General features: G+C 32.7%; 1 protein-coding gene across 1 annotated transcript in view; it reads right to left on the bottom strand.

Moving 5' to 3' along the window:
- Window positions 1–25,601, bottom strand: part of LOC129223957 (ribosome production factor 2 homolog) — a 34,581-nt gene extending 8,980 nt beyond the window's left edge. Inside the window, exons 1-6 of the mRNA XM_054858341.1 lie at window positions 25,498–25,601; window positions 25,237–25,369; window positions 24,558–24,595; window positions 20,861–20,900; window positions 17,450–17,608; window positions 4,204–4,300 (exon numbers count right to left, since the gene is read on the bottom strand). Of these exons, the coding sequence (XP_054714316.1) occupies window positions 4,204–4,300; window positions 17,450–17,608; window positions 20,861–20,900; window positions 24,558–24,595; window positions 25,237–25,369; window positions 25,498–25,511 (481 nt within the window). The 5' untranslated portion in view covers window positions 25,512–25,601. The remainder of the gene's footprint in view (window positions 1–4,203; window positions 4,301–17,449; window positions 17,609–20,860; window positions 20,901–24,557; window positions 24,596–25,236; window positions 25,370–25,497) is intronic.
- Between the last annotated feature and the right edge of the window lie 247 nt (window positions 25,602–25,848).

Below are 25,848 nucleotides of genomic sequence, written 5' to 3'. Positions count from 1 at the left end.
CAGCACAAAGGTGTTTATTCGTTAACAAGTTGATGTTTCAAAATAAATGATTATTTATTTACTGTTTGGTATTTTGGTAAAGCAGTAAAAAAAAAGGATAGAGTTAAAAGAGAGAGCTTACAAAGGCTATAAGGATAACATCACTCTTTTTTATTTCTAATAAAAGGTGAATCCCATCAAAAATAAAATATACAAAAATGCATGTCTTGCTTCTACCGTAAAAAGGTGCAAGATCTCATGCAAAACCAAGTCAGTTGTTTAAATTGGTATCTTGGAAATCACCTATTTAAAAACTTTCATAAATAGTGTCCTATTAAGCTCAATTGAAACCTTATATTCTTCTGTTGCCAACAAAATATTGAAGCAAAATAGATCAAAATGTTTTTTAAAAAGGATAGTTTTATTCTTTATTGCTGTGAAGTATCACTTTAAAAATTTAAAAAAAAAATATTTCTGAAATAATAAAATGCAATGTAACTACTAATGATTCATCAATTAGTAAAATAAGTAATTAAAAAATGGTTAGGTTATTAAAAAGCCATTCTAAGCTAGGATACAATAAAAATATTTCCATTATGTAAAAAAAAATCTGAACAATTTACAGTATGCAGAAGGATCAAAATCTGAAACAAGTAAACAAGTAATTTTAAGTGTGGTCTGTCTACTTCTGAAAATTTTTCATCGAGATCCAGGGGAAAAAATTATATGCCTTACAATATATTAATTTCAATTTTCACTCCCAAATTAATATAAAATACAATTAGTAGGCACATTTGTATTCAAAAATCAACAGAAGAAATTACATTAACAGTCAGGAGTTTCTGCAGGTGAGGTTCATGCAAGTAGCATTTTTTTTTTTTTTTGTGCAAAGAATGTTTAAATTTGGTGGCTTAACTTTTGAGCAATATTTGTTTTTCAAAAGTTTCCAGAATGTATGTGCACTTTTATGTGCCATACATTCTGGTTCGATGGTTATGTGGCATACATTATGTGCCTTTGTATGTGCCAAGTAAATGGCTCAAATCAGTCAATTAATAATTTAAAAACATGATGAACTTTAAAACTATAGTTGGGGTAAACCTAACCTAGCTGAGCCATAATATTATTAGGATCTGTGTTGCTTTTACAATGCTGCTAAGTTACATTTGCTTCAGCTAAATTAAAAATAATGGTGAGGGTGGCGTGCAGAGGCATTTTTTTTCTACAGAAGAATATTTAAAAATAATTTAAGCACCCAAAGGTATTGTTATGTCTGATTTTTGACCCATCCCGGTTCGCCTGTTGCTGACCGCTGCTTTATATTGACTAAGTCAATATTAGACATTTTTATTTCTATAATAAATATCCAGAGACTTTGCAATCAATGCCCAAATTTGTCTTCTGATGCTGACCCTGTAGTGCACTCTCTTTACAAATATGAGCTCAAACTCGTATTTTGTTTGAGTTCTAAAGAGGCAATCTTTTCCTGCACTGAACAGCTCTACTACTCAGACTTAAAAGGAAAATATGCCATTTAAGTAAGAATCATGTAATCAGCCTATAAAAAACATTTTCCAAGCATGTTGAAAAAATTTAAAACGGTAAGCAGAATGTTTTTTCTCCAGAAAGTGACACTTTTTCCAAAAAGGTTGATCACCACGGTCTTGGACAATGATATGGACAACATTGTGATGTTTCGAGATCTGAATTTTTAAATGTGCTTCGCCTCACCATTGGATTTCTTTTTTAATTTAAATTTTCAACTACAAGATAATGACAGCTATGTAAACCAAGGCTACGAAGTCAGAATTGCACTGATTTTGGGGCAAAGGAGTTGGAGTCAGAGTCAGGAGTCGAAGGTTTTAAATTTCAAGGGTCAGAGTCCGTCATTTTTCCTCAATGTTAGCAACTCAGACTGTGCTTGCGGAGTTGGAGTCAAACCGATTTTGAGGTAAAGAAGTCGGAGTGGATGGCTCTAAAATTCAGAGTAAAAAGGGTCATTTTTTCCTTGGGTCATGGTATAAACACACCATTAATGATCATTGTCTATCTATCCACTAACTTGTTATTTTTCTTCCACTTCCAAACACTTTCTGTACTCTAATTACATTAATTTCTGGAAAAAACACCGCTGTGTTTACGTGTTTAAATGTTAAAATTTCGGAATCGTGGCCCTTCTGCGGATGCGGCGTTTATGATGGACTTTTTATTGCCCCGATTTTAGTTCGTTTCAACGAAACAATAAAGAAATAGATACTGACCAAGTCTGATACTATTATATATTATCTATTCATTAATAGCTTTAATAACAGTAAACGGTCAACCGTTTGAAAAGTGGGGGAAAATCCCATTTTGATATCCGCAAATTTTTTGCATAATTGATTACAAAAAAATGGAGCTTGTTTTTCAAACAAAAGATAATGTAAAACCTTAAAGGAACATAAGCAAAAAATGAAAATCCTGTACATATTTTATTGATTTTAGGACAGAATAAAAGCGACAGATGACAGAAATTCGCAAAAACGAACCTTTTTCATACAGGAATGTGATATTTGTTAATTCTAAATCGTAAATACGAGAATAGAATTTCATTTCACTTTTTTGTAAAAAGTTCATTTGCAAAAAAAAAAAAAAAAACTTGGCAAAACATTCCCAATTTTTCACCACAAATAGGGTTTGTTGTTTTCTTTAAAAGTTGGGGGATAGAGCTATATGCAAGTGTATACTATAATTTTTTTTCTTTTTAATATGCTTTTCGATAGGTATTTTTTACTTTGATATACCATGGATGAGTTAATCATCGTTTTTAAGGTCGCCGTTTACGCGATGCGGCCTTTCTGAGCATTTTCAACTTTTTTGGGGTGCGACGATTATGCCGATGCCGCATTTTTTCAGGAAATTACTGTAATCATTAGTTATTTGATTGATTAGGTTTTATATTTCTTTAAGTTTATTTTAAGGCTAAAGTTGACTAGCCAACCTTCCAGTATTTTGTGGAAATTTTCCGCATTTAATTCCTATTTTCCATTTTTGGTTATTAAATACTCTGTTATGAACATTTTTCATAAGATTTTTTTGAAAAAGCAATGAGTGCAACTGCTGCTTCTTAGAACAAGAAATAAAAGTGAGATTTATTACAAGATTTCCCTAATGTATGTAAAATCCCGTTATTTGAAGATCAAGACAAAAATTCATTTAATATAGGTAGATCATCTTTATGCATTAGTGAGATAGAATCAAGTTGCATCTAGTTAGATTTAAAAATAAATTATATAGAGTGTTCCACTTTAACTTGCAAGACCTTTATTTTCACAATCGTTAGTCCTAGATGCATACTTCCAATTGCAAAAATGTTCAAAATCTTATGCAGAGTTAAGACATTGAAAGTTTGAATTGACAAAAATTAAAATTAGTCATAACTTTTTATACAGCCCTTAGGTCCCTAACTTATATTTAGAGAAATAATCTCCATTGAAAACTATTACTAACAGAAAAACATGACATCTGTGCGACCAAAATTCAAGGAGATATTCCAGTTTTAAGGGACCATACAAAAGATGAGATTGGAACTTATCACTCTTTCAGAAGAATGACAGGCTGTCCAAGTAAAAAAAAACAACAAAGTATTTATATTTTTCATCACAATTCAAAAAGAAATGCAATTGTTATGCCGTGATATGCAAAAACACAATACAAAACCTCGAAAAAATTGCAAAATCACTCTATGCACACATATAATTTTAAACACTTGTTAACCACTATATTTTCCTCTAAAAGATGTCATTGACGGGGAATGTAAAGTGGGGTAAGTCATAAAACGCTGCGTTTCATATCCAGGTGAATATTGGTCATACTGATTTCAAACTTTTTGTGTTAGAATTATTTTTTGATGGAGATTATTTCCCTAAATATAAGTTAGGGGACCTAGGGCTTGTATAAAAAGTTACATTTTGTATTTTTTTATTCATTTTTATTTTAACTTCAAATTTTCAATATCTTATCTCTGCATCTGAGTTTGAACATTTTTGCATTTGGAAGTATGCATCTAGGACAAACGATTGCAAAAATAATGGTCTTGCAGTTTAAAATGGAACACCCTGTATACTGCATGGACTAATTACTCATCATTGAGTTTGTGTGAGGAAGAAAAATCCGTTTTTCAAAAAAAATATAAAAAGTTTTTTTGAAATTGATTCATAAAATACACAAGCAGAATATACGTACCAATAAAAAAGTTCTTTATTCTTTGGAGTTCTGGAGTACCTTCAAAACCTTCAGTGAACAAAAGCATAGGTTTTGTTGAATATGCAATCTTTGCGGTCTAAACACAAAAACAAATTCTAAATAAAAACTGCAAAAATTTTAGTAAACAACTGTAGCAAACCTGTATATCAATATAGGGTCATTCCATACAGATTAGGGTTGCCAGACGTCCCGGATTTCAAGGGACAGTCCCTTATTTTGAAAAGTTGTCCCGCGTCCCGGGGAACATCCATACGGGACGGCTAAAGTCCCGTATTCTGGTTAATAACAGTATTTTACAAAACGTGACATTATTTTCAGAGAAAAAAATAACAAAACATGTGAAAAAAAGAGAAAAAAGAAAATAATTTGGTGGCAAATGCAAAAATTGTTATTGTTTTTATTTGGTTCGTTCGTTTTGTTTTGGCGACAGGCCATGAGGCTTACTCATTCAGATTTCCACATTGGCTGATATGGCATTAAAAAATAATTTTTGCTCCACGATTCCTTCCATTACTATTTTTGATAAAGTAGTCACATTTAACAAGAAATGTTTTCGATTGCACTGTTTCCCTTATAGCAAACACTAGTAAAAAACTAATTAGCACCTGTTCCTATCAACGTCGATCTGTACACTGAACATCGTTCTATTGCTCGCTTTATTCTCTTTCAGTCCAAAATTGTGCTCACCCATAAACATACTGAGAGGAATCTTAGGAATGATATAAAACAATTGTTGTTTATCACTCCTTAAAAATACACAATAACCAATAATTGCACTCAATTTCAAAAATATCCCCTCCCAACTTTCACTCTTAGAAGCCTGTCCCGTATTTACTGTTCTTAAATCTGGCAACCCTGATACAGATCCAACAGATGAGTTCGCTCGACCATTTTTAATTTTTTTTGAAACTCATATCCCAAAAAGATGCATATGAATGACGTTTAAAACCACTTTTATTTTTTCTCTAACCTTAACCCTTGATTTTTAGAGGTCGTCGAAAGTGATTTTCGCAATCAAAAATGGGACTTTTAGACCTTTGCATTTTGGCCAAAATCTATTTGAATTACATTTATGGCAGTTAATTTTACGCTTTGATGTTAAAGTGCATAAGATGATAGTCTCACATGCTGAGTTACGTGGCTGTAGCTTAATAATTAAAATAATGGCAGCAGGCCAAAGTTCAAGGTCAAATGTAAAATTTTTACTCATTTCAAAGGGTCATAACTCGCTTAGGGGATAAAAACACAAAGTGAAATATGGCAAAAACTAATCACTGGAGTCACACTAATGAGAAAATATAGCTGTAATTGTGTGTGTGTTTACCCTTTATAAATTACAGCCCCTCAAAGATCAGAAAATTGGGAAAAATGACATTTTTAGACCCCTGTAAACCAAAAGGGGATGGAAAAAAATAAAATTTCTATGCCAATTGAATATTCCATTCAAGTACTATACATGTTATATATATATTGTTTTGTGTATTTGGTTTTTAAAAAAGATACAGGTCCTTGAAATTGAGCAATTTTGCTAGTTAATTTTAACAGAAAAACAGAAAACAGTTATATTTAAACAGAAATAAAAAGTGTGAAAACTTCATTGCACTTTCTTAAATTACGTATAGTGTGCTCTATGTAATATATTACACTGGAAAAAGATATTTTAAGTATAAAAATAATTATTTTATTTTGATAACTTAGAAATATTTGGACATAAATGAATAGTTCATACATGATTTACAGCTTAAGTAGATAATTTATAGACTATCTACGCACACAAATTTTCAATACATACAAACATTTGCTCTGTACATTAACTTATGTTACTTGCCTAAACACGTGCAAAAGCATTACCTACATAGTTGAAAGGAAAAAAAGGTGCGTTTTTCATTTCTTGCTTCAGTGTATAGTTTTAAGAAAATAAATTCACACAGTAGTACTATAATTCTGGTGGTGAACCAGCACGCGGCATACTGAATTACTTTACTCAAATATACAACAAAAATAGAAAGAACTTTCTTAATTTATGTAATCACGAAACGGATGTCAATTTGAGAGCTGAATGACATTTCTATGCAATATCACACGGTAATGGACATTGTAGCAGAATAAGAAGAACCGTAAAAAGAATTGATACTACTAAGACTATCTTGCAAAGAACTACTAGAAGTCACATTTTAATTCATACAGAAATGTATACCTTCTGCATTTTTGCTACTAAACATTGCATGTATCCTTGTGAGCATTCAGTATATTAAACTAGCTGAAAAAATGCTGCAAGAAATGTTTAAATCTGCAAATAAAATTCCCAATACAACATTTAATCACTGCTTTATGCCACCGTATTAAATATTATCACTGCAAAATTATTGTTTCCTAGCAATAGGTATGAAGAATGGTGTGTTACTAAAAAGACTATCAAAAGAAAATACCCATTATTGTCAGAAAAGTTATTACATAGCTTGTGTTGATCACTAAATTTAGAACCCCTGTCACTGTCTTGCTCATAGTACATTTTCAAAGTATCAAATTATGAATGTGCCTTGGTAAAGCATTCCAAAATGCCATATACTTGAGTCACCATTACAACTTGCTAGGTGACTACTAGGTGAGTTTTTTTTTCAATACTACACTCAAACAAGAAATAAAAAACGCACTTTTTAAAATTTAAATTTTGTATAGATAATGTTTTTGCCTATATTTAAGTCAATTTAGATACGTTAATGTACAGAGCATATGTTAGTGTGTATTGAAAATTTGTGTGTGTAGATAGTCTATAAATTAACTACTTAAGCTGTTAATCAAGTATGAACTACTAATTCATACCCAAATATTTTTAAGTTATGAAATTAAAAAAGTTTTTTTTATACTTGAAATATGTTTTTTCGGTATTGGAGAGTCTCCGCCCCGAAATGCAAATTAGGAGATTCAACGTCATACGCTGTGAATTGGATAAAAGCGCGAGTTGCGCTGTGTGTGGTCGTCTTCAGTTCGTTCATAGCCCAGGCAGTATTCGAGTGGACTGTTTCGAGGTATTTCCTACAAGCCGCGGTTTGCGCATAATCCATAGGTCGCTGGAGCATAACCGGCCCTTCTACTTTAGTTCGGGAAAAGTCAACCTCAACAGTATTCTTCATACCACGGACTGGAACCACCGGAAAGTAACCCTTTCATTTACTCTTTATAACGTCCAAGGACTATGAATTTGTATGAACAACCTTAATTTAAAGCATTATATTCACTCAATGATTCCATTATATTATCTTCAGTTGTTTGCTAGCCAAGAAGCGGCATTTGTACATAATGTAAATAAAATAAGAATTATTTTAAATAAGATGTTCTCTGTATCAGTTTAAACGTTACCTAAATTGAACGGACAAGCATCGTCCATCAAATGGTCCGTCGAGCCGGAGGCCCTTCTTGGTTAGTAGCAAACTGATTTTTTGAAAATTCAAGTATTAAAATTGCTTTAATCTGTTAATATGGCCAAAAAACTGCAAGTAGCTCAAGCTAAGTTTAAGTTACATTTAAAAGAAGTGGGTAGATTCGAATCAATGCTAAATGACTTTATTGCTAAACCAAATACAGATATCTTGCTATACGAAAATTTATTGTCGGAATTAGAAGACATGGAAGATATTTTAAATAACGTAATATTAGAAGTAATGGTAAATGAAACCGATGAAGAGACCGATGATTACGAGAATTTTAGTAAAGCTAAGAAATCAATTCATAGCATTAAAAGTCAAATTCAAAGAATACTTTCAGATCTTAAACCAACGGAAGAAAGTGCTAGTCGAACAGTTAGTCAAACGGTAGAGCCCGAACCTAATCTAAAACTGCCGAAATTCAATTTGCCCACATTTGACGGGGATATTCAAAACTGGATAAGTTTTAAGCAAGTTTTTACCTCAGCTATAGATTCAAACAAAGCATTAACCAATTGTCAAAAATTGCAATATTTAAATGCTGCTGTATCGGGAAACGCACACAGATTAATTAAAGGTTTTCCTGTTGTTGAAGCAAATTACGCTCAAGCATGGGAAACACTTTCAAACCGCTATGATAATAAGCGAGAACTCGCATATTCCTTATGCACAAAGATATTCAATATTAAGTCGGGTAAAATGTCTTCAAAATTTCTGCATGAAATGATTGACTGTTGCAATGAATCGGTGCGCAATTTGAACACGTTAGGTTTGAAACTGAACAAACTATCGGAAATTATACTAATACATTTCCTTCAGAAACGCCTAGACGAAAACATAAGAAGACAGTGGGAGTTAACTTTAGAAAGCGACGAGTTTCCTTCTTATCAGAAATTCATGCAATTCTTAGAATTAAATGCTAGAAGTTTACACTCATCAAAAGATTACGCGAAGGAAGAAAAATCTAAAGCTCAAACGCTTACTTATACTAACACAACATCTAATAAAGCTGCATTTGCAAAAGCCATTAATTGCACATACTGCAATTCTAATCATACGATATTTAGATGTCCAAAGTTTTCGGGATTGAACTTCCGGGATTGACTAGAATTCGTTAAAAAACGCAAACTGTGTTTTAATTGTTTAAGAGAAAATCATGATGTTTACAATTGTAAAGTAACAATGCATTGCAGGGTATGTTCAAGAAAGCATCATACTTTACTGCATTGTCAGTCGAATAAATCTAGTACTCATGAAACGGAATTAAACTCGAAGAAGGAAAATTCCAATTCTGATTTATCACAAACTGTGCAACATGATTCTAATGCGGTATCTCTTTCGGGTACCAATAACTCTGAGAAAACACTATTAACCACAGCCATGATTAAAGTAAAAGATGGTATGGGTGGTTATCAGGACTGTAGAGCTCTTATCGACTGTGGGTCTCAAAATTCTCTAATATCGGAAGATTGTTTTCAGCAGTTGGGTCTTAATTCAGCTACTTGTAATTGCACCATAAAGGGAATAGGAAATTCAATCACAAGTCAATCAAGTAAAATGGTAAAATTAGAATTCACACCCTATTTCAATTCAAATAAATTCTTTATGGATGCATTGGTTGTTAAAAACCTTACTATTGATTTACCCAACTGCAATATGACCAATGTAAATTGGCCTCATCTTAAAAGTTTAAAACTAGCAGATCCGCAGTTCCACACTTCCAGACCAGTGGACATAATAATCGGTGCTGATGTTTTTCTAGACCTGATAGAAGGTGAACAAATAAAAAATAAACATAATGCTCCGGGCGCATTAGATTCTAAATTGGGTTGGTTGCTGATGGGAAAGATTTCATCATATTCTCCAAAATCTAAAAGTTACACATTTCTTCATGATGTAAATCAAGAATTGGATTTAACCCTCCAAAAGTTCTGGGAGTTGGATTCAATTCCAAACGAAGACAAGGACAATTTAAACAGCGAGGAAATTACATGCGAACAATTCTACGAAAACACAACTAAACGGGATATTAGTGGAAAATATACAGTAAAGTTACCTTTTAAAAGGGAAATTGACTTGGGCGAGTCCAGGACTAAAGCCGTTTCGAGGTTTCTATCTCAAGAAAAGAAATTTGAAAAAGACAAAATTCTTGCTGAACGTTACAAGGGTTTTATGCAAGAATACATAGCTTTAAATCACATGGAGTTAGTACCCGAAAATGAAAAGCTAAATTCTAAATCCTTTTACATGCCTCATCATGGTGTGATTCGAGAGCAAAGCACAACTACTAAACTTAGAGTAGTATTCGATGCTTCTGCAAAATCGTCAGAAAACATATCCCTAAACGATATTCTACACAAGGGTCCTAAACTTCAGTTAGATTTAAGTTTTATTCTAATGAATTTCAGAACTCATTCAATCGCACTAACCGCGGATATTGAGAAAATGTTTAGAATGATAACAGTGTCTAAGGAAGATTGTGACTTCCAAAGAATTATTTGGCGAACCGATTCAACTAGTGAAATCAAAGATTACAGGCTTTTAACAGTCACATACGGCACTGCATGTGCACCTTATTTAGCAGTAAAGACTATTCAGCAACTTGCTGCAGATGAGCAATCTTTATTCCCTAAAGCTGCAGAAATCGTAAAAACAGATTTCTATATGGATGATCTACTTACAGGCGCGGATTCAACATCAGAGGCTCGAAATATCGTCCTTGAAATGAATGAATTAATGAAAAAAGGTGGGTTTACTTTGCGTAAGTGGTTATCAAATGACCCGAAGGTAATAGAATTCTTGCCCGAAGACTTAAAAGCGACTATTTATCCTAAAGAACTGGGGGAAGAACACTCTATTAAGGTACTGGGTATTGAGTGGGATCCTATCACAGATTACTTTAGAATACAAATCAAGTCACCAAGCGAAGTAAAGAATAAACGTCAATTACTTTCCAATATCGCTAAAATTTATGATCCACTAGGATTTCTAGCACCAACAACCCTACTAGCAAAACTTTTAATTCAAGAACTGTGGTCCGAGAAAATAGGCTGGGATGAAAATTTACCAGAAGAGATTATGAGCAAATGGCAAAAATTCGCATCGGAACTTATGCATTTGAAAGAAATTAAAATTCCGCGAAGTTTGAAAGATAAATGTTCAATTTCAAAATCCGTTGGAATTCATGCATTTTGTGATGCGTCTCAAAAAGCTTACTCGGCAGTAATTTATTTACGCTTCCGTTTGGAAAACGGTGAAATTAAAGTCGGTTTTCTAGTAGCGAAAACTAGAGTTGCTCCTTTAAGGAAAATTACTTTACCAAGATTAGAACTTTGTTCTGCAGTATTATTGAGTCGTTTGTATAAAAGTATTAAGAATAGACTTTTGATTGTAACCGATTTCGATTACTTTTATACAGACTCGCAAATCGTTTTAGACTGGATAAAATCGGAATCGCGTAGATGGAAAGTATTTGTCGCAAATCGAGTATCAGAAATTCAAAAACTAACCCCGGTTGAAAATTGGTTTCACGTAAGAAGTGAAGATAACCCAGGGGATTGCGCCAGCAGAGGGATTCTGCCATCTAAGTTAAAAGAACATAAACTTTGGTGGAAAGGTCCAGTTTGGCTTTCTGACCCAAATTTTAGCATTAATTCAAGCGCGTTTTTTCACCCCGTTAAAGAATCGGATCAAGAACAAGAAGAATCGGAGAGCGTACTCGGTTGTTTGAAAGTAGAGTCAAGTCCATTCATTCAAAATTATTCAAGTTATGTTAAGCTAATTAGAATTACGGCTTGGTGTTTGAGGTTCATAAAGAACTGTAAAACTATTGCAGAAAAGCGCAAGTTTGGGTTTTTAACATCTGAAGAAAAATCGGAAGCTATTTCTCGGGTGATTAAAATTGTACAAGATGAAGAATTCAAATTAGAAATACGTAAATTGAAAAACAACCAGTCACTACCTTCAACACACAAACTTTTATCACTCAGTCCTTTTCTTGATGAAAATTTAATTCTAAGAGTTGGGGGCAGACTGAAACATTCAAATTTGCGTGAAGATCAAAAACATCAAATTTTGCTTCCAAGAAATCATCATTTTTCAAAACTTTTAATCGAGTACTTTCATCAAAAAGCTATGCATGCTGGTGTTCAAACAACTCTATTCTTGATTCGAGAAAATTTTTGGATTATATCAGGTCGGAATGCTGTTCGAAATATTATTCGAAAGTGTATCGTATGCTTAAAAGCTAATTCTTTAAATTCAAAGCAGCTAATGGGAAACTTACCCAAAGAAAAGGTAATTCCTTCTCGAGCCTTCTCAAAATGTGGATTAGATTTCGCTGGTCCAGTAATTACAAAACCGAATCTTAAGCGGTCAAAAGTAACTTTGAAAAGCTATATCGCATTATTCGTGTGCTTTACTACTAAAGCAATACATCTAGAAGTTGTATCGGATTTAAGCACGGGAGCCTTTTTGGCTTGCCTTCGCAGATTCATTGGAAGAAGAGGAAAGCCTTCTGATATTTTTAGTGACAATGCGACAAATTTCAAGGGCGCAAGAAATTATTTAAATGCTCAAGCTATTATTTGTTCTTCAGAAGATGTTCAAAACTATGCCACAGAAGAAAACATAAACTGGCATTTCATCCCTCCCATTACTCCTCACTTTGGGGGATTATGGGAATCTAACATTAAGACTGTGAAAAAGCATTTAATCAAGGCGTCTAATTCTGCTATTCTTAATTTCGAAGAACTTTCAACCTTATTGATTCAAATAGAAGCATGTTTAAATAGCAGGCCTTTAACCCCTTTGTCTGCTGACCCGATGGACTTACAGCCTCTTACACCAGGGCACTTTTTAATAGGTGCACCCCTTCTGTCTTTTCCTGAACAATATTCTGCTGAAACTAATTCTGCTTTTTCTTGTAGATGGAAAGTAGTGCAATGTATTCGTAACAGGTTCTGGAACAGATGGTCTCAAGAGTTCCTAACAGAGATGCAAGAGAGATGCAAGTGGCGTAAGGCGACTTCAAACGTCAAAGTGGGTCAACTGGTGCTGCTGAGGGAGGACAACCGGCCGCCTCTGCATTGGTGTCTCGCCCGGATAACTAAAGTCTACCCTGGAGATGATGGTTTAGTGCGAGTCGTCGACGTGAAAACCTCATCGGCTGTCTACAAACGATCAATTACGAAAATAGTGGCCTTGCCGTATGAAGAATTTAATTTTGGATTGTCATCCAACGCGGGGGAGCATGGAGAGTCTCCGCCCCGAAATGCAAATTAGGAGATTCAACGTCATACGCTGTGAATTGGATAAAAGCGCGAGTTGCGCTGTGTGTGGTCGTCTTCAGTTCGTTCATAGCCCAGGCAGTATTCGAGTGGACTGTTTCGAGGTATTTCCTACAAGCCGCGGTTTGCGCATAATCCATAGGTCGCTGGAGCATAACCGGCCCTTCTACTTTAGTTCGGGAAAAGTCAACCTCAACAGTATTCTTCATACCATGGACTGGAACCACCGGAAAGTAACCCTTTCATTTACTCTTTATAACGTCCAAGGACTATGAATTTGTATGAACAACCTTAATTTAAAGCATTATATTCACTCAATGATTCCATTATATTATCTTCAGTTGTTTGCTAGCCAAGAAGCGGCATTTGTACATAATGTAAATAAAATAAGAATTATTTTAAATAAGATGTTCTCTGTATCAGTTTAAACGTTACCTAAATTGAACGGACAAGCATCGTCCAGGTATAATATATTATATAGGCCATTTAAGAAAGTGCAATGAAGATTTCCCTTTTTTTTTTCTGTTTTACAGTGTGAATTAACTAGCAAAATTGCTCAATTTCAAGGACCTGTATCTTTTTTAAAAACCAAATACACAAAACAATATCTATAACATGTATAGTACTTGAATGGAATATTCAATTGGCCAAGAAATTTTATTTTTATTTCCATCCCCTTTTGGTTTACAGGGGTCTAAAAATGTCATTTTTTTTCAATTTTCTGATCTTTGAGGGGCTGTAAATTATAAAGGGTAAACAAACACACAACTACAGCTATATTTTCTCATTAGTGTGACTCCAGTGATTAGTTTTTGCCATATTTCACTTTGTGTTTTTATCTCCTAAGCGAGTTATGACCCTTTGAAATGAGTAAAAATTTTACATTTGACCTTGAACTTTGGCCTGCTGCCATTATTTTAATTATTAAGCTACAGCCACGTAACTCAGCATGTGAGACTATCATCTTATGCACTTTAACATCAAAGCGTAAAATTAACTGCCATAAATGTAATTTAAATAGATTTTGGCCAAAATGCAAAGGTCTAAAAGTCCCATTTTTGACTGCGAAAATCACTTTCGACGACCTCTAAAAAATCAAGGGTTAAGGTTAGAGAAAAAATAAAAGTGGTTTTAAACATTCATATGCATCTTTTTGGGATATGAGTTTTAAAAAAATTAAAATTGGTCAAGCAAACTCATCCGTTGGATCTGTATGGAATGACCCTATACTAAACTGAATAAAAGAAAAACTTCATCAAGATACTATGTGTTTTAGTTTAAACAAATACCATCCATTTCAACATGTGGTACTTACAGGGTTTGTCCTCAATTTCAGAAATAAAATGAATGAATTTTGAAGGAGTTAAATGAGATTTTGAAGGAGTACTTTTGGGTTGTCCTTACATATCACTTTTTTTTCAACGCATTCAACCTGACTTCATCCTTTGTCACAAAGTGCACGCTTCACCTTACTCCTTCCCTTGTCACATGTCAAATTTTTTCATAAATATAGTGTTATACATATATAACTGCATACTTTCACTTTTTATCACCTTCTCACCTCCTCTTGTCACAATTTTACAAACCCCTCTCCCCCTCAAGGCATGACATCAGTTGTGGATGACCCTTTTTACATTGTCAAAACTACAATTTACTAAACAATTGTTCTTTTAACACAATCACATCTACTTATGCATTTTTAAATATTAAAAATAATAGTGGAGGGAAAAGCAATAATCATAAAACATTTACTTCACTTATGAAATGTCTTAGTCACCTAACAATATTTTCACCTTCAACTTTTATGATTTCTATAATCAATTTGTAAATCACATCTTTGTGAAAAAAATAAATATACAAAATTACTATTACATTAAAATCGCCCTTGTGACGAAGTTAAGTTATTGATCCAAGTATTTTAAATTACTGTCATATAGGAAGATTATGCTTTAAAAAAATGTCCTAATTGAAGGAGCGTACGAAACCTGACTCAATTAAGCAGGATATTTGATTACATGGAGAAAGGTTCTTTACCTTAACAAACTGATAACACTAAAATCATAATAGAAAATCACAGTAGCTATTTAAAAGGAGTAATGTATGTTAGTAGTTAAAAGTTTTTGAAACAAGCTAAATTACCAAAATGGTACAATAAATCAATATTTATAGTATATCAGTGGCATACCTAGCATGGGTGACACCCAGAGCGGAAATTTGTGGTGTCACCCCCCCCCCCCCCGCCCCACCCTACCAAAAGACACAATAAAAGAAAAAAAATATGTGTACATGAAATTCATGCAATTCAGAAACAACTACATTTGAAGTAGTGAGAAGCAAAGGGATGCTAGTGGCAAAATTAAAAATTAGGAGATAACCAGTACAAATGGTAGGTGAACCTCTCCTCTGTCTTGGGGCAAGAGATTGTACTAGTAGCCCTGGTAGGTGCTGCAGTACAGCATGATTTAGAAAAAATTTCAATGAAAGCCTACCCAGGATCTGATCTTTAAACGTGTTTTACTCGAAACTTAAAATAGTCCACTTGCATCCCTTTGCTTCTCGCTCCCTCATTTGTGTTATAACAAAGTTATAACTCAGCTAATGTACAAAAAACAGATAAAAGTGGGGTTCCGGAGGTTTACACCCCGTAAAAATTTTTAATCTGTAGTCTTAAAAATGCATTCTAACTTCATATATTTTTTAAACTTGCAATTTCACTTAGGGTGTCACCCCCTAGATGGGTGACACCCGGGGTGAATCCCCCCCTCCCTCATAGTGCAGCCACTAAATATATAAATACAAAAATGTTTAAAATGCAAGTAAGTACTTTCCTTGTATTACTTTTTGAAATAGTTCATGGTAGGGGATTGTTCTCTCAAAGTGTTTTGGGAACACTTTTGTATCCCCTTTCCCTAATTACTATGGACAATATTTTCCACTTGGATATTCAAAGTGCCTATTATTTCGGAAATAATAGGCATAATAAGCAATTCTGGACCAGTGAAATGTATCATTAAATTGAGGAAATTTTCCTCAATTTAATGATACATTTCACTGGTCCAGAATTTAATGCATTAAATGTCTATGCTCCTCGATTTAACGATATCCTTGTATTATAGATAACTTTTAACACCACTTTTTAACCATTCCCTTTCTCCCTTGACAATTGTTAAATCGGAGTTATACTGTATTTATATTTCTGGGGATGCACCACACTCCCATCGTTTATGATTTCTTGATCTAGTGAAACATAGTAAAGGCGACGCATCCCCAGAAATATAAATACATTAATTCTATATTATAAGCATACTTAAGTTCTTTTTTAATCTGAACTATATCTGTGAATATAAGTTGAATAATATCAAAAGGTTCTTTACTGAAGATCTGTGATGCAACTCTGACTGTGCAATGCTTTCAATATTTTTTTTCTTTTTAAATATGAAAAAATTTCAGACACGGGGCTCTTAGGAGTGAATCCTACTCTGGTTTTGGGCCAAATAAGTGAAAAAATGGTAAAACAAAACTGTAGAAAAAAAAGATTGGCTTGATGATTTTTTAAATATTTAGGGGGAGGGGACATCTTTTGAGTCTCTAACTTGCTCTAAATGTTCATGCTTTTGAACTATATCTTTCTCTACTCCTTCAGAAGAATGTTAATGATAAATATAATGCTCCCTTCTCTCCTAAATAGTCAACTCTGGATAACTCGAAGTCCCGAGGGACTGGCTAAAACGTTCCAGTTATGGAACGTTTCCACAACAGTCTCAAGAGTTTGGGAACCGATGAAAACTTCGAGACAGAGGAATATTCGAGTAATAAACATCAAGTTATCGAGATTCGACTGTAACTAAAAGGTGATATTTCCAAAAAGTGGGACAGGATGGCGGAGAGGTCATATTTTGTTTCGGAGGTCATTTTACACAAGAATCAGCAAAATAATTGCGTCAAAAGTTTTTTCTTTTTTTTTTCACACCTAGGTGGAATTAATGCATAAATCGTCATTATGAAGACACATAAGGTACATTATATTGTAGAAAAACAAATTATAAATTTAGTTAACAAAAAAATAAAATAATTTTGAACACAGTAAGGCAGAGGAGACATGAATACAAAAACTGGTTTGAAGAAATTGTAAGCTGATTTAACATTTTAGGGGGAAAAAAGCATTCTGATCTAATTCCAGACAAAATTTTATTGGATGCGTCACTGCAATAATGATGAATCATTGCAATGAATTTAATTTTATAGTTAGTTATTTTATCATGTAAATCAATTTTAAAACTTTTAGGATTCTTTAAAAATAAGTTTCGTTACTTTTCAAAATGATTTGAAGGTTTAAATTGACAATAAGTTTTGGACTTGTTGACTTTTACAAATTAGACAAATTATATTCTAGTAGGTAATACTACACATACCCACAATTGACGATAATCGTGAATGAAATGCCATTGTAAACATGAACTATGAAGCATCATCATAATGTTAACACAAGAACATGCAATGATTTTTTCTTACTTTAAAATCTTTTAAAGGTTGAAAGTCTTCCATTCCTAGCTCGAACATATCTAAAATATGGTGATCAAACATCCGCCCAGCAACGAGATTATTGGGTCTCTTTTTGTTATGTGAACCAAACATAAACAGAGAAGCATCATTTTTCTGGCAAAAGAATTCCTAAAAAACAATTTGAAGGAAAATTTGTTTAAGTCAAAATAATCTCCACCACATGCAGTAAATGCAGGTAATTTTAGAGCAGCGGTTCTCAACCCTTGGGCCCTGAGAGCTCACAAGTAGGCCACTAACAGCGTGTTACTGGGCCATGGACACTGTTCGAGAATCTGAACGAAACCAAATCTGGGCATTTTAATTTTCGTTTTTGGCGAAAATTCACTTATTAGATATGCCGTCACTCAAAAGCTCTTCTTGACCCACAGCCAATAAGGAACTTTAAGATAAAGTCTTTTCATATTTCTTAGGAACTTTCCCTTTAGAAGAGAAAGTTAATAAAACAAACACTCCTGCCAAAGAAACTAGTTATGGAAATGCATTGAATATTGAGACTTATTTGAGACTAAAACTATCCAGTTTCAATAACAGCTTCAAAACTCACATGAAGTTTTAAGTTCAATGATTTTTCTTTGAGTGCTCTTACAGTTATGCCAGCTAAGTGAATGCAATAAAGTTACTTTCTTTCTTAAATATTATTATGAACATTGTTCTCGTTCAGAATATCTATATCATGAGGGGAAAAGGGGATTAACATCTCCCATAGCTCTTGTTTTTAACACATTTTCAGTTTGAATATGGTAATGGGCAATTCCATGAAAAGTGAAACCAGTAGGTCAAAATTTCATATTGCAGTTATGCTGCTATATTATGTATCATTGTAAAGCTTAAAATGTGTATTTTCAGAATATTTACTTATTTTAGAAAGTTAAATAATAAATTTTTTCCCCTGTTAGAAGTATGATATATTTGAGTCTTCATAACAAACAGAAAAAAATATCACATTTTCAAACGCTTATTTCTAATAGCAAAATGAAAATAACCAAAATTAAATGCAATACAGTTTAAACTATTAACATGAAACTATAATAACATGCATTTATTAATTATTTTTTTGCAAAATGAAATCAGGCAATTTAAACTAAAAAAAAATTAAGTTTAATGCTGGGTCCATAACAAGAATTTAGCAAAAGGTGTCATCACTTCCTAAAAAATCAAAATTAAAAGAAATCCTTTTTTGTCCTTTAAGCAATTTGACTAATTGTTTACTATAGTTTAAAACATTAGAATTTCTTTAGTTTTTTAAAAAATGGCATTACAGATGTAACATTTTTTGTTTCAGATGTAGCAAAAAGCAGTATGGTTTTTACGTCCGTAACACACGTACATTTTCAGTTAAATAGAAAAAAAAAGTACAGGATGGGCATTGAAAATATAGGGTATGACATGTAATATGATATAACAAAACTTCTGATACTCTGATTTTCAATAAATGTAAGTGGATATTTAATTGTATTTTTTAAAATTATTTAAATACACATGTGTTCTTCTCAAGGTAAGATTTTTTGTCTTCCAAATCATGCAATAAATTTAATTGGTGTTAATAATTCTACACTAGCAATTAATGCTTAATTACTTGCATAAAAATATTCTTAAGGGCAAGTTTCTTAATTTTTCAAGCTTTGCTTCATCAATGCACTTTATTTAAAGAGTAAATATATATATATATACATATGTATTACAGAAAAAATTGTGTTCTCCAAGTAGATTTTAGTGAAAATTACTCTATCATTTGACATGATAAAATCCAAAGCATTTTTTGCTTAATTTTCATTAATAAAGTTTTTTTTTTTTTTTTTCAAATTTATGTTACATATATTAACCATAGATTTTCTCTTCAAACTTCTAGCATTCCAATAGCACAGCCAAATTGATGTTACTTCTTGATTAAAAATTTACTTAGAGATAAGAATTTGTCATGTTTAATAATTTAAACCAAAGTTACTCTGAGTAACTTGTTTGTCATTTACTCTCTACAAAAAATTAATATTTGGATTACTGTTTCATTGATAAATTGAATATTTTAGTTAAAACTTAAATTTAAAAACATAACTACATTAGAGTTAAAAGTACTAAATATTAAACTAGCTACATCTGATCCTCAGATAAAACACATCTATTTTTGAAGAAAGAATAAGATTTACTTTCCTCAAATGTTGGCCAAAATATATTTTTCCGATGACAGTTTCGAACGATTTTTTCCACCTTTGGCAAAAATGTGCCAATTCTATTAACAAGTTATTGAAATCAAAGGCAACTGTTCAACTTTAAAAGAAATTGGACAGTTGATATGTTTGGTGAAAGATAGAGAAAATCAGCGAAAATTCTCAAACTATAAAAGTATCCCAAAAACTCAGATTCACGGGAAAAAACAACTTAGCAAAAGTTAGGCTTATAGAAGACCCCCCCCCCTCCGCCACGTTTATATTAAACACTTAAAAAATTTATTGGTAACTGAATAATTCCATACATTTCTTTTGCTTAACTTCCCCTTGGATAATTTTTACTTCTTACGAAGCATCAATTTATCTTTTATAGTTATTTATATGGTGGTATGTGCAAGGGGGTTACTACATACCTCCCCAAATCTTGGAAAACTATTAAGGTATAACTTAAAGTGTCAAAATGAATGTGTTAATCTAGACCATTTCACTCCTCTTAACAAAAATTATTAGTATATGTGTATATATGTAAGTTTTTTTTTGCTTTGTGCAATTAGCATAACAGATACGTTACATCGGTAACACATTTTTGTTACGTCCGTAACAAATACATTAATTTCTATCTTATATTTTACAAACCATCCATGAAAACTTTAGTTTTAAAAAGCTTGAAATCTCTAAAACAAGTATTTGAAATTTTTTTTTAGAAATCTATGAATTATTCACAGGAATATTGGCAATCGTATGACAATGGTTTGCTGCAACATTTTGCTGTTTTCCAAGTCCGTAACAGGCAGTTTCAATTTTTTGTTACTTTATTGTAATCAAGCAATCTGCACCCAAATTTTTGATAGCATAAACAACACCAAACTATACAACAGAAAAAAATTGTAGCTTTTTATGAAACCAAATTAGAATGATATGTATTTAAAGTCTGATTTGTTACGTCCGTAAAGGTGGAATTGCCCTACATTATTTACGCTTTAGGACAGTTATGAGCAGACTTAACTCCTCCCCCCCCCCCCCAGAAAGTTAATTTTTGCAGTGCAAGTAATATATATTAGTTAGTGGGCTTTAATGGTGTTTTCTGAAAAACTGGTGTGCCGCACATCTAAAAAGGTTGGGGGAACAGCTGCTTTAGAGACTGAATAAATGATTCATTTGTTTCTTTAATATTAACAGCAAGAATTCTACTAACCAGTTTTGATGAATCTTCAATAGGTTTCATTTCATTTTTCCTATTAAAAAGAAGTGGAAAAATTTTAAACAAGAAAATTTAAAGTTCTTTGCAACAAATAATAGTGCTTTAAGTCAATAGAAATTACAGTAAAATTCATTCAATCAATTTTTCCAACACATACAATTAAGTAAATGCGAAACAAAAATATTCTCTACCATATGTCTTATCCATTCCTACACTTTATCTAGCTTAGAACAGATGTCCCACAACTACACTTGTGTTTTTTTTTCTTCTTCTTCTTCTTTTAGTGTCAAAAAATGTAGCCAAGAATGGAACATACAACATCTTAAAGTTGGCAAGTGCACATAAGGCCTAATAGCAATGTTTCTTTTAACCTATAGGGGTTTTTAATATGTTTGTCAATTATACATATCTATACAACATAGTAAGATAAAAATTTTAAGTATCTGTGCACAACGCTCAAAACTATCCGCAGGAATGAAAATGAACAAGCAGTGGCAAAGTAAGATTTTTAGGAAGAAAATGCCTTTTGCTTTCAATCATGCATTCGGAAAAGCAATAATGAACATTTTTCATTAATTTATCTTCAAATTTTGAAGATAGTCGGTGTTTAATCTGGATTTAATACCAATTTTCAGCCAAAGCACATATTTCAGCCAATGCTGTGCAAATGCATTTGCACAGCTACAGCATCAAATGTATGTGCACACAGCGTGCATCTAGCTATTCTATACAGGGTGAATTGGGAAAAATGTGGACCAAATGACATGGCAGATCAATCATGCAACAAGAATCAAAAACTGCATGGGAACAGAGGGTCGCAACTGCTATACGATTTAGAGTTGCTTGAGACATCTAAAATAATATATAACACAAAGAGAAGAAATAAAACCAGTACATATAATTTTATTGACAATTACTCACTCACAGGTGAGTAATGCAAGCCAAATGTCTAACGAGCCGGTTTCACATAACTGTTAATGCAAAGAAGCAAACAATGAGCAACAAGGTAACTTTCTACCAGGATATTTCTCACGATACAGTCTTGCCCAACGTAGTTGGCCATACTGTAAATTAAATGCATGTCAGCCATTTTGTAGTGCATGTAACTATAACTAGCCACATGTTACCCCTAACACATTCACAGCTTGAATGAATTGCAAAGCCCTCTTGTTTGGCGTTTTAACCAGCTGTTCCTATGCAATCTTTTATTTTTGTTTTAAGACTAGTCTGCTGTATCATTTTGTCGATGTTTTTCTGAACCACCCAGAACATCAAGGGTGTCCATATAGGGGAGCAAGGGGGGACAAGCCCCCCCCCCCCCTTAGAAATTAGAACATCCTTGCTTTTAGTACTTTTTTCATTTTAAAAATGTAAAAATATTTCTTCTCCAGTCATTAATGAATAAGTTATTAAAAATTTCAAATTTTTATGACTTGAATCTATCCTAAAATCGATTTCCATGGGGAAAATATCCAGCTAAACCATGAGGAAAGTATCTGAGCTCCTACTAACAATTTTGCATATGGGCGCTCTTGCAGAACATACATACTATTTTTATATATAATAGGATCAGGCCCATGTCCAAGTTTTCATAAAGGGAGGGCTTCTACACCCTTTCCGGCAGTGGCGTAGCTAGACCCAACTTTCGGGGGGGGGGGGGGTTACTTCTTTTATATATATATAATATATATATATATATAATCGCTTGGAATTTTTTCCTTTTCTTCTTTTTTTTTTCTTTCTCTTCTCTCTTCTTTTTCTTTTTTTTTGAGACTAACTTTTCGGGGGGGGGGGGTTTGTCCCCAAACCCCCCCCCCCCTTAGCTACGCCCCTGCTTTCCGGGGGGGGGAGAGTTTAATCCACCAAACTTTCGTTTTGCTTTAAATTGCCAATCCCAGCATGGCATTTATAGACCTCATTAAGAACTGTGCTGTACTACCCCCCTCCCCCCCAGAATGATTCTGGCTGTGCAAATAGCAGCAGTATTCCTTAATTTTATATATTTTCTTTTTCATCAAAACTTATTTTTTCTTTTTTGATCGAGTCTGTTTACTATGCCGTATATTGCAATAAGTATTAAAAATTGCCCAGAGATTCTTTTAAAATGTAGCACGTGTATATTAATTAGGCTTCATATTCTGAACTAATGCTTAATAAACTAAACAAAAAAAAAAAAGCTTATTGTAGAGGCAAATTACAATTTCCAAACACAATCATAGCTTCTTCATAGCTGCAACATAAGGGGGGGGGGGCACATTGGTCCGCTTTTTTACTTATCAATTGTTATCTCATCAAAAGATTTTATGAGCAGTTTCATTTTCTACAGTAAGTTTCACTAAACACTTCTCAACACCACAGATTTTTTGGAAATGTTGAATTCATACTTATTTTACATTAATTTTTTAATGGAACCAATGTGCCCCACAGGTAGGGTACATTGGTCCACCTGGTGAGGCACCTTGGACTGCATAACTCAAACAATATTTGTAATAATTTTAGTGATAAATACTATCAATTGTTGTAACTACCTTATTCCCTTTTGTGCGTAGAGTGAAAAATATAACATAGTAAATTGATTTTAATTGACAAATCATCTTTAATTAAGAACAGCAATCAGCATTCATCATTAGTACACAATTATTTTTTAAAAATCAATTATTGAGTACTCAGGAGACAATTAATGCAGATTAAAATTAACCAAAGATATGTTAAATGATATCTTGGAACAGAAAAGTGTTACTTTCAGAGCTTTGGAAATAGCACTTTTATTGGTCTAGGTTTTTAAAGGATATAAGTCATTTTTTTCCCTAAGTTTTTTAATTATTTTGAAACATGTGTAACATGAAATGAAATGAATACAAAATATACAAACACTTAGAATATTGTTATAATTATAGATTTAATGGAAAAAAAAGTTTTAAAATTATGTGAGGTAGGTTGGTCGGGTTCAACGTGGCCCACAAAGAGCGGACCAACCTACCCAATCCTCTTGGTCGGAAAGTGACGTAAAAATGTTTCTCTTTTTGACAGAAAATGAAAAAATTGCCAATTATTATGAACTAAAAGAACTTACAACAAGAAAGGAGTTTAATTTTTTTCCGCAATCTTGATGAAAACCATTAAAGAAAAATAGTTATAGTTTTCTGAAAATTACTCAGGACTACTGAAATAACACTTTCTGGAATAAAATTTGTTCCATATAACTGTACCATGTGATTTCATAAAAGGATTAGTAGGACCATAGGTGCTATTTGTTGGTCATAAAATAAAATAAAAAATATTTATAGCATTAAAATGATTGAAATCGATCCATTGCGTCACACGGTACAACCTACCCTACCTTACCCAATACCGAATTCATCATTACCTCCTTAAGCAACTGAGGTTGTTTTGTGCTGACAAATCATTCAGTGGTTCTTCCCTAATAGTTTTTCTAAAACGTTATTTCAGTTGGTAAAGCTCTAACAGTCTTAAATTGCAGAAAACCTTCAGAGAAATTTTTAAAAGCCGGGCGCTTCACACAAACTTCATAAAACTCAACTACACATTTTCTTGTAAATGGTTTATTATTTTTTCTTCAATGGGAGAGGTTTAACCCCTAACCCCCCCCCCCTGGACACGGCTCTGAATAGTATAGAGGAAACATGTTAAAAAATTAAAAGAGAAATTAATTAGATAAAAATAACTTTACCTATTGAAGAAAACTGCATTTGGTTTCTTTAAAGCAGCCTACAAAACAAAATAAAATATTTTTATATACAACTCAGCAAATTTTTAAATAACACATATTATATTTTCTTAATTGTTTTCCAATGTGAAATTCAACACACACTTTAAAAAATTGGGTGATTTTTTTGCTGTAACTGTATTACTTAACAAATATAATGTAGCAATAAATGCATTCACTAAACAGGGGTTGATTAAGATGCTAATCGTATCTTGGTTACATTATTTTTAAAGTAAGAAAGTAACATCATCTCCAAAACCTCACATCTCTTATTATGACCTTATTTTTTACCTTCACTGTTACTGGTTAATTAAATAGTTTTTTAATTAATTAATCGTTTTAAAAACCTTTATGATTTTGGAAACTTTTTTTTTCTTTTGAACTTTATTATGAAAAAAAAAATGTTGAACAAAAATGGAAACAATTAAATATTTGGAAAAATATGATGTCTTAGGAAAAATAGATAAGATGTGCTGCAGGAATTTACGGTTGAAATACTTTTTACTGCAGACAAATATACCCAAACGTTTTGCAGTATTTGAGACAAATGTTTAATTTAAAATAAACTCTTCTTTGTTAATAAAATGGGAATTGAGTGCAAGCGACGCAAAACAATTCGACCACATCTTAACATAATACTTACAAAATCTTTTAAAGCTTGAAGAACGTTATTATTTGCATTAGCACCTCGAATGAAGAGAGTTCTTTTGTCATTTTCAATCAATTTTGGCTCCCGATTTTCCAAAAATCTTTTTCCAGGACGAGTTCTAGGTTTGCTAAAAGAGAAAAAAAAAAAAAGGAACTACGTAACTTTTACAGGAATCTTTTTCCCGAATTTCCAAAAGGATCTGAAGCTTTAAACATATGTACAGTTTTGAGTTGCAAAGAAACTCTATGTACTTACACAACTTTTTCCATTTTTGCAAACTAATTTTACATAAATATAGAATTAATTGCGCCTTCAGATAACTCGGTGAAGTGGAGAAACACACACACGTTTTGTGCCAAAGCCAAACATCAAATTTACAGTCACAGGCAAAGATTAGATTAACTGTCACAAAACACCTTTTTGTTGAAAAACATTAAATAATACGAGAACATTTCCACTGAGTTTTTTTCCATAAAATAATAAAGCTCAATTAAAGTCTCGAGTTGGTATTAAATTTACACTGCAGTTGTGTGTCCATAATTCAAATGAATTCATTTTTTTTAATCGACTTTGGCAATAACAATCTCGGAAAGCAGAAGTAGGGCC

Source organism: Uloborus diversus, chromosome 6 (genome assembly GCF_026930045.1).
Source record: "Uloborus diversus isolate 005 chromosome 6, Udiv.v.3.1, whole genome shotgun sequence".
Taxonomy (NCBI): domain Eukaryota; kingdom Metazoa; phylum Arthropoda; class Arachnida; order Araneae; family Uloboridae; genus Uloborus; species Uloborus diversus.
The sequence above is the reverse complement of the archived record's forward strand: the minus strand, read 5'-3'. Positions and strand labels throughout refer to the sequence as shown.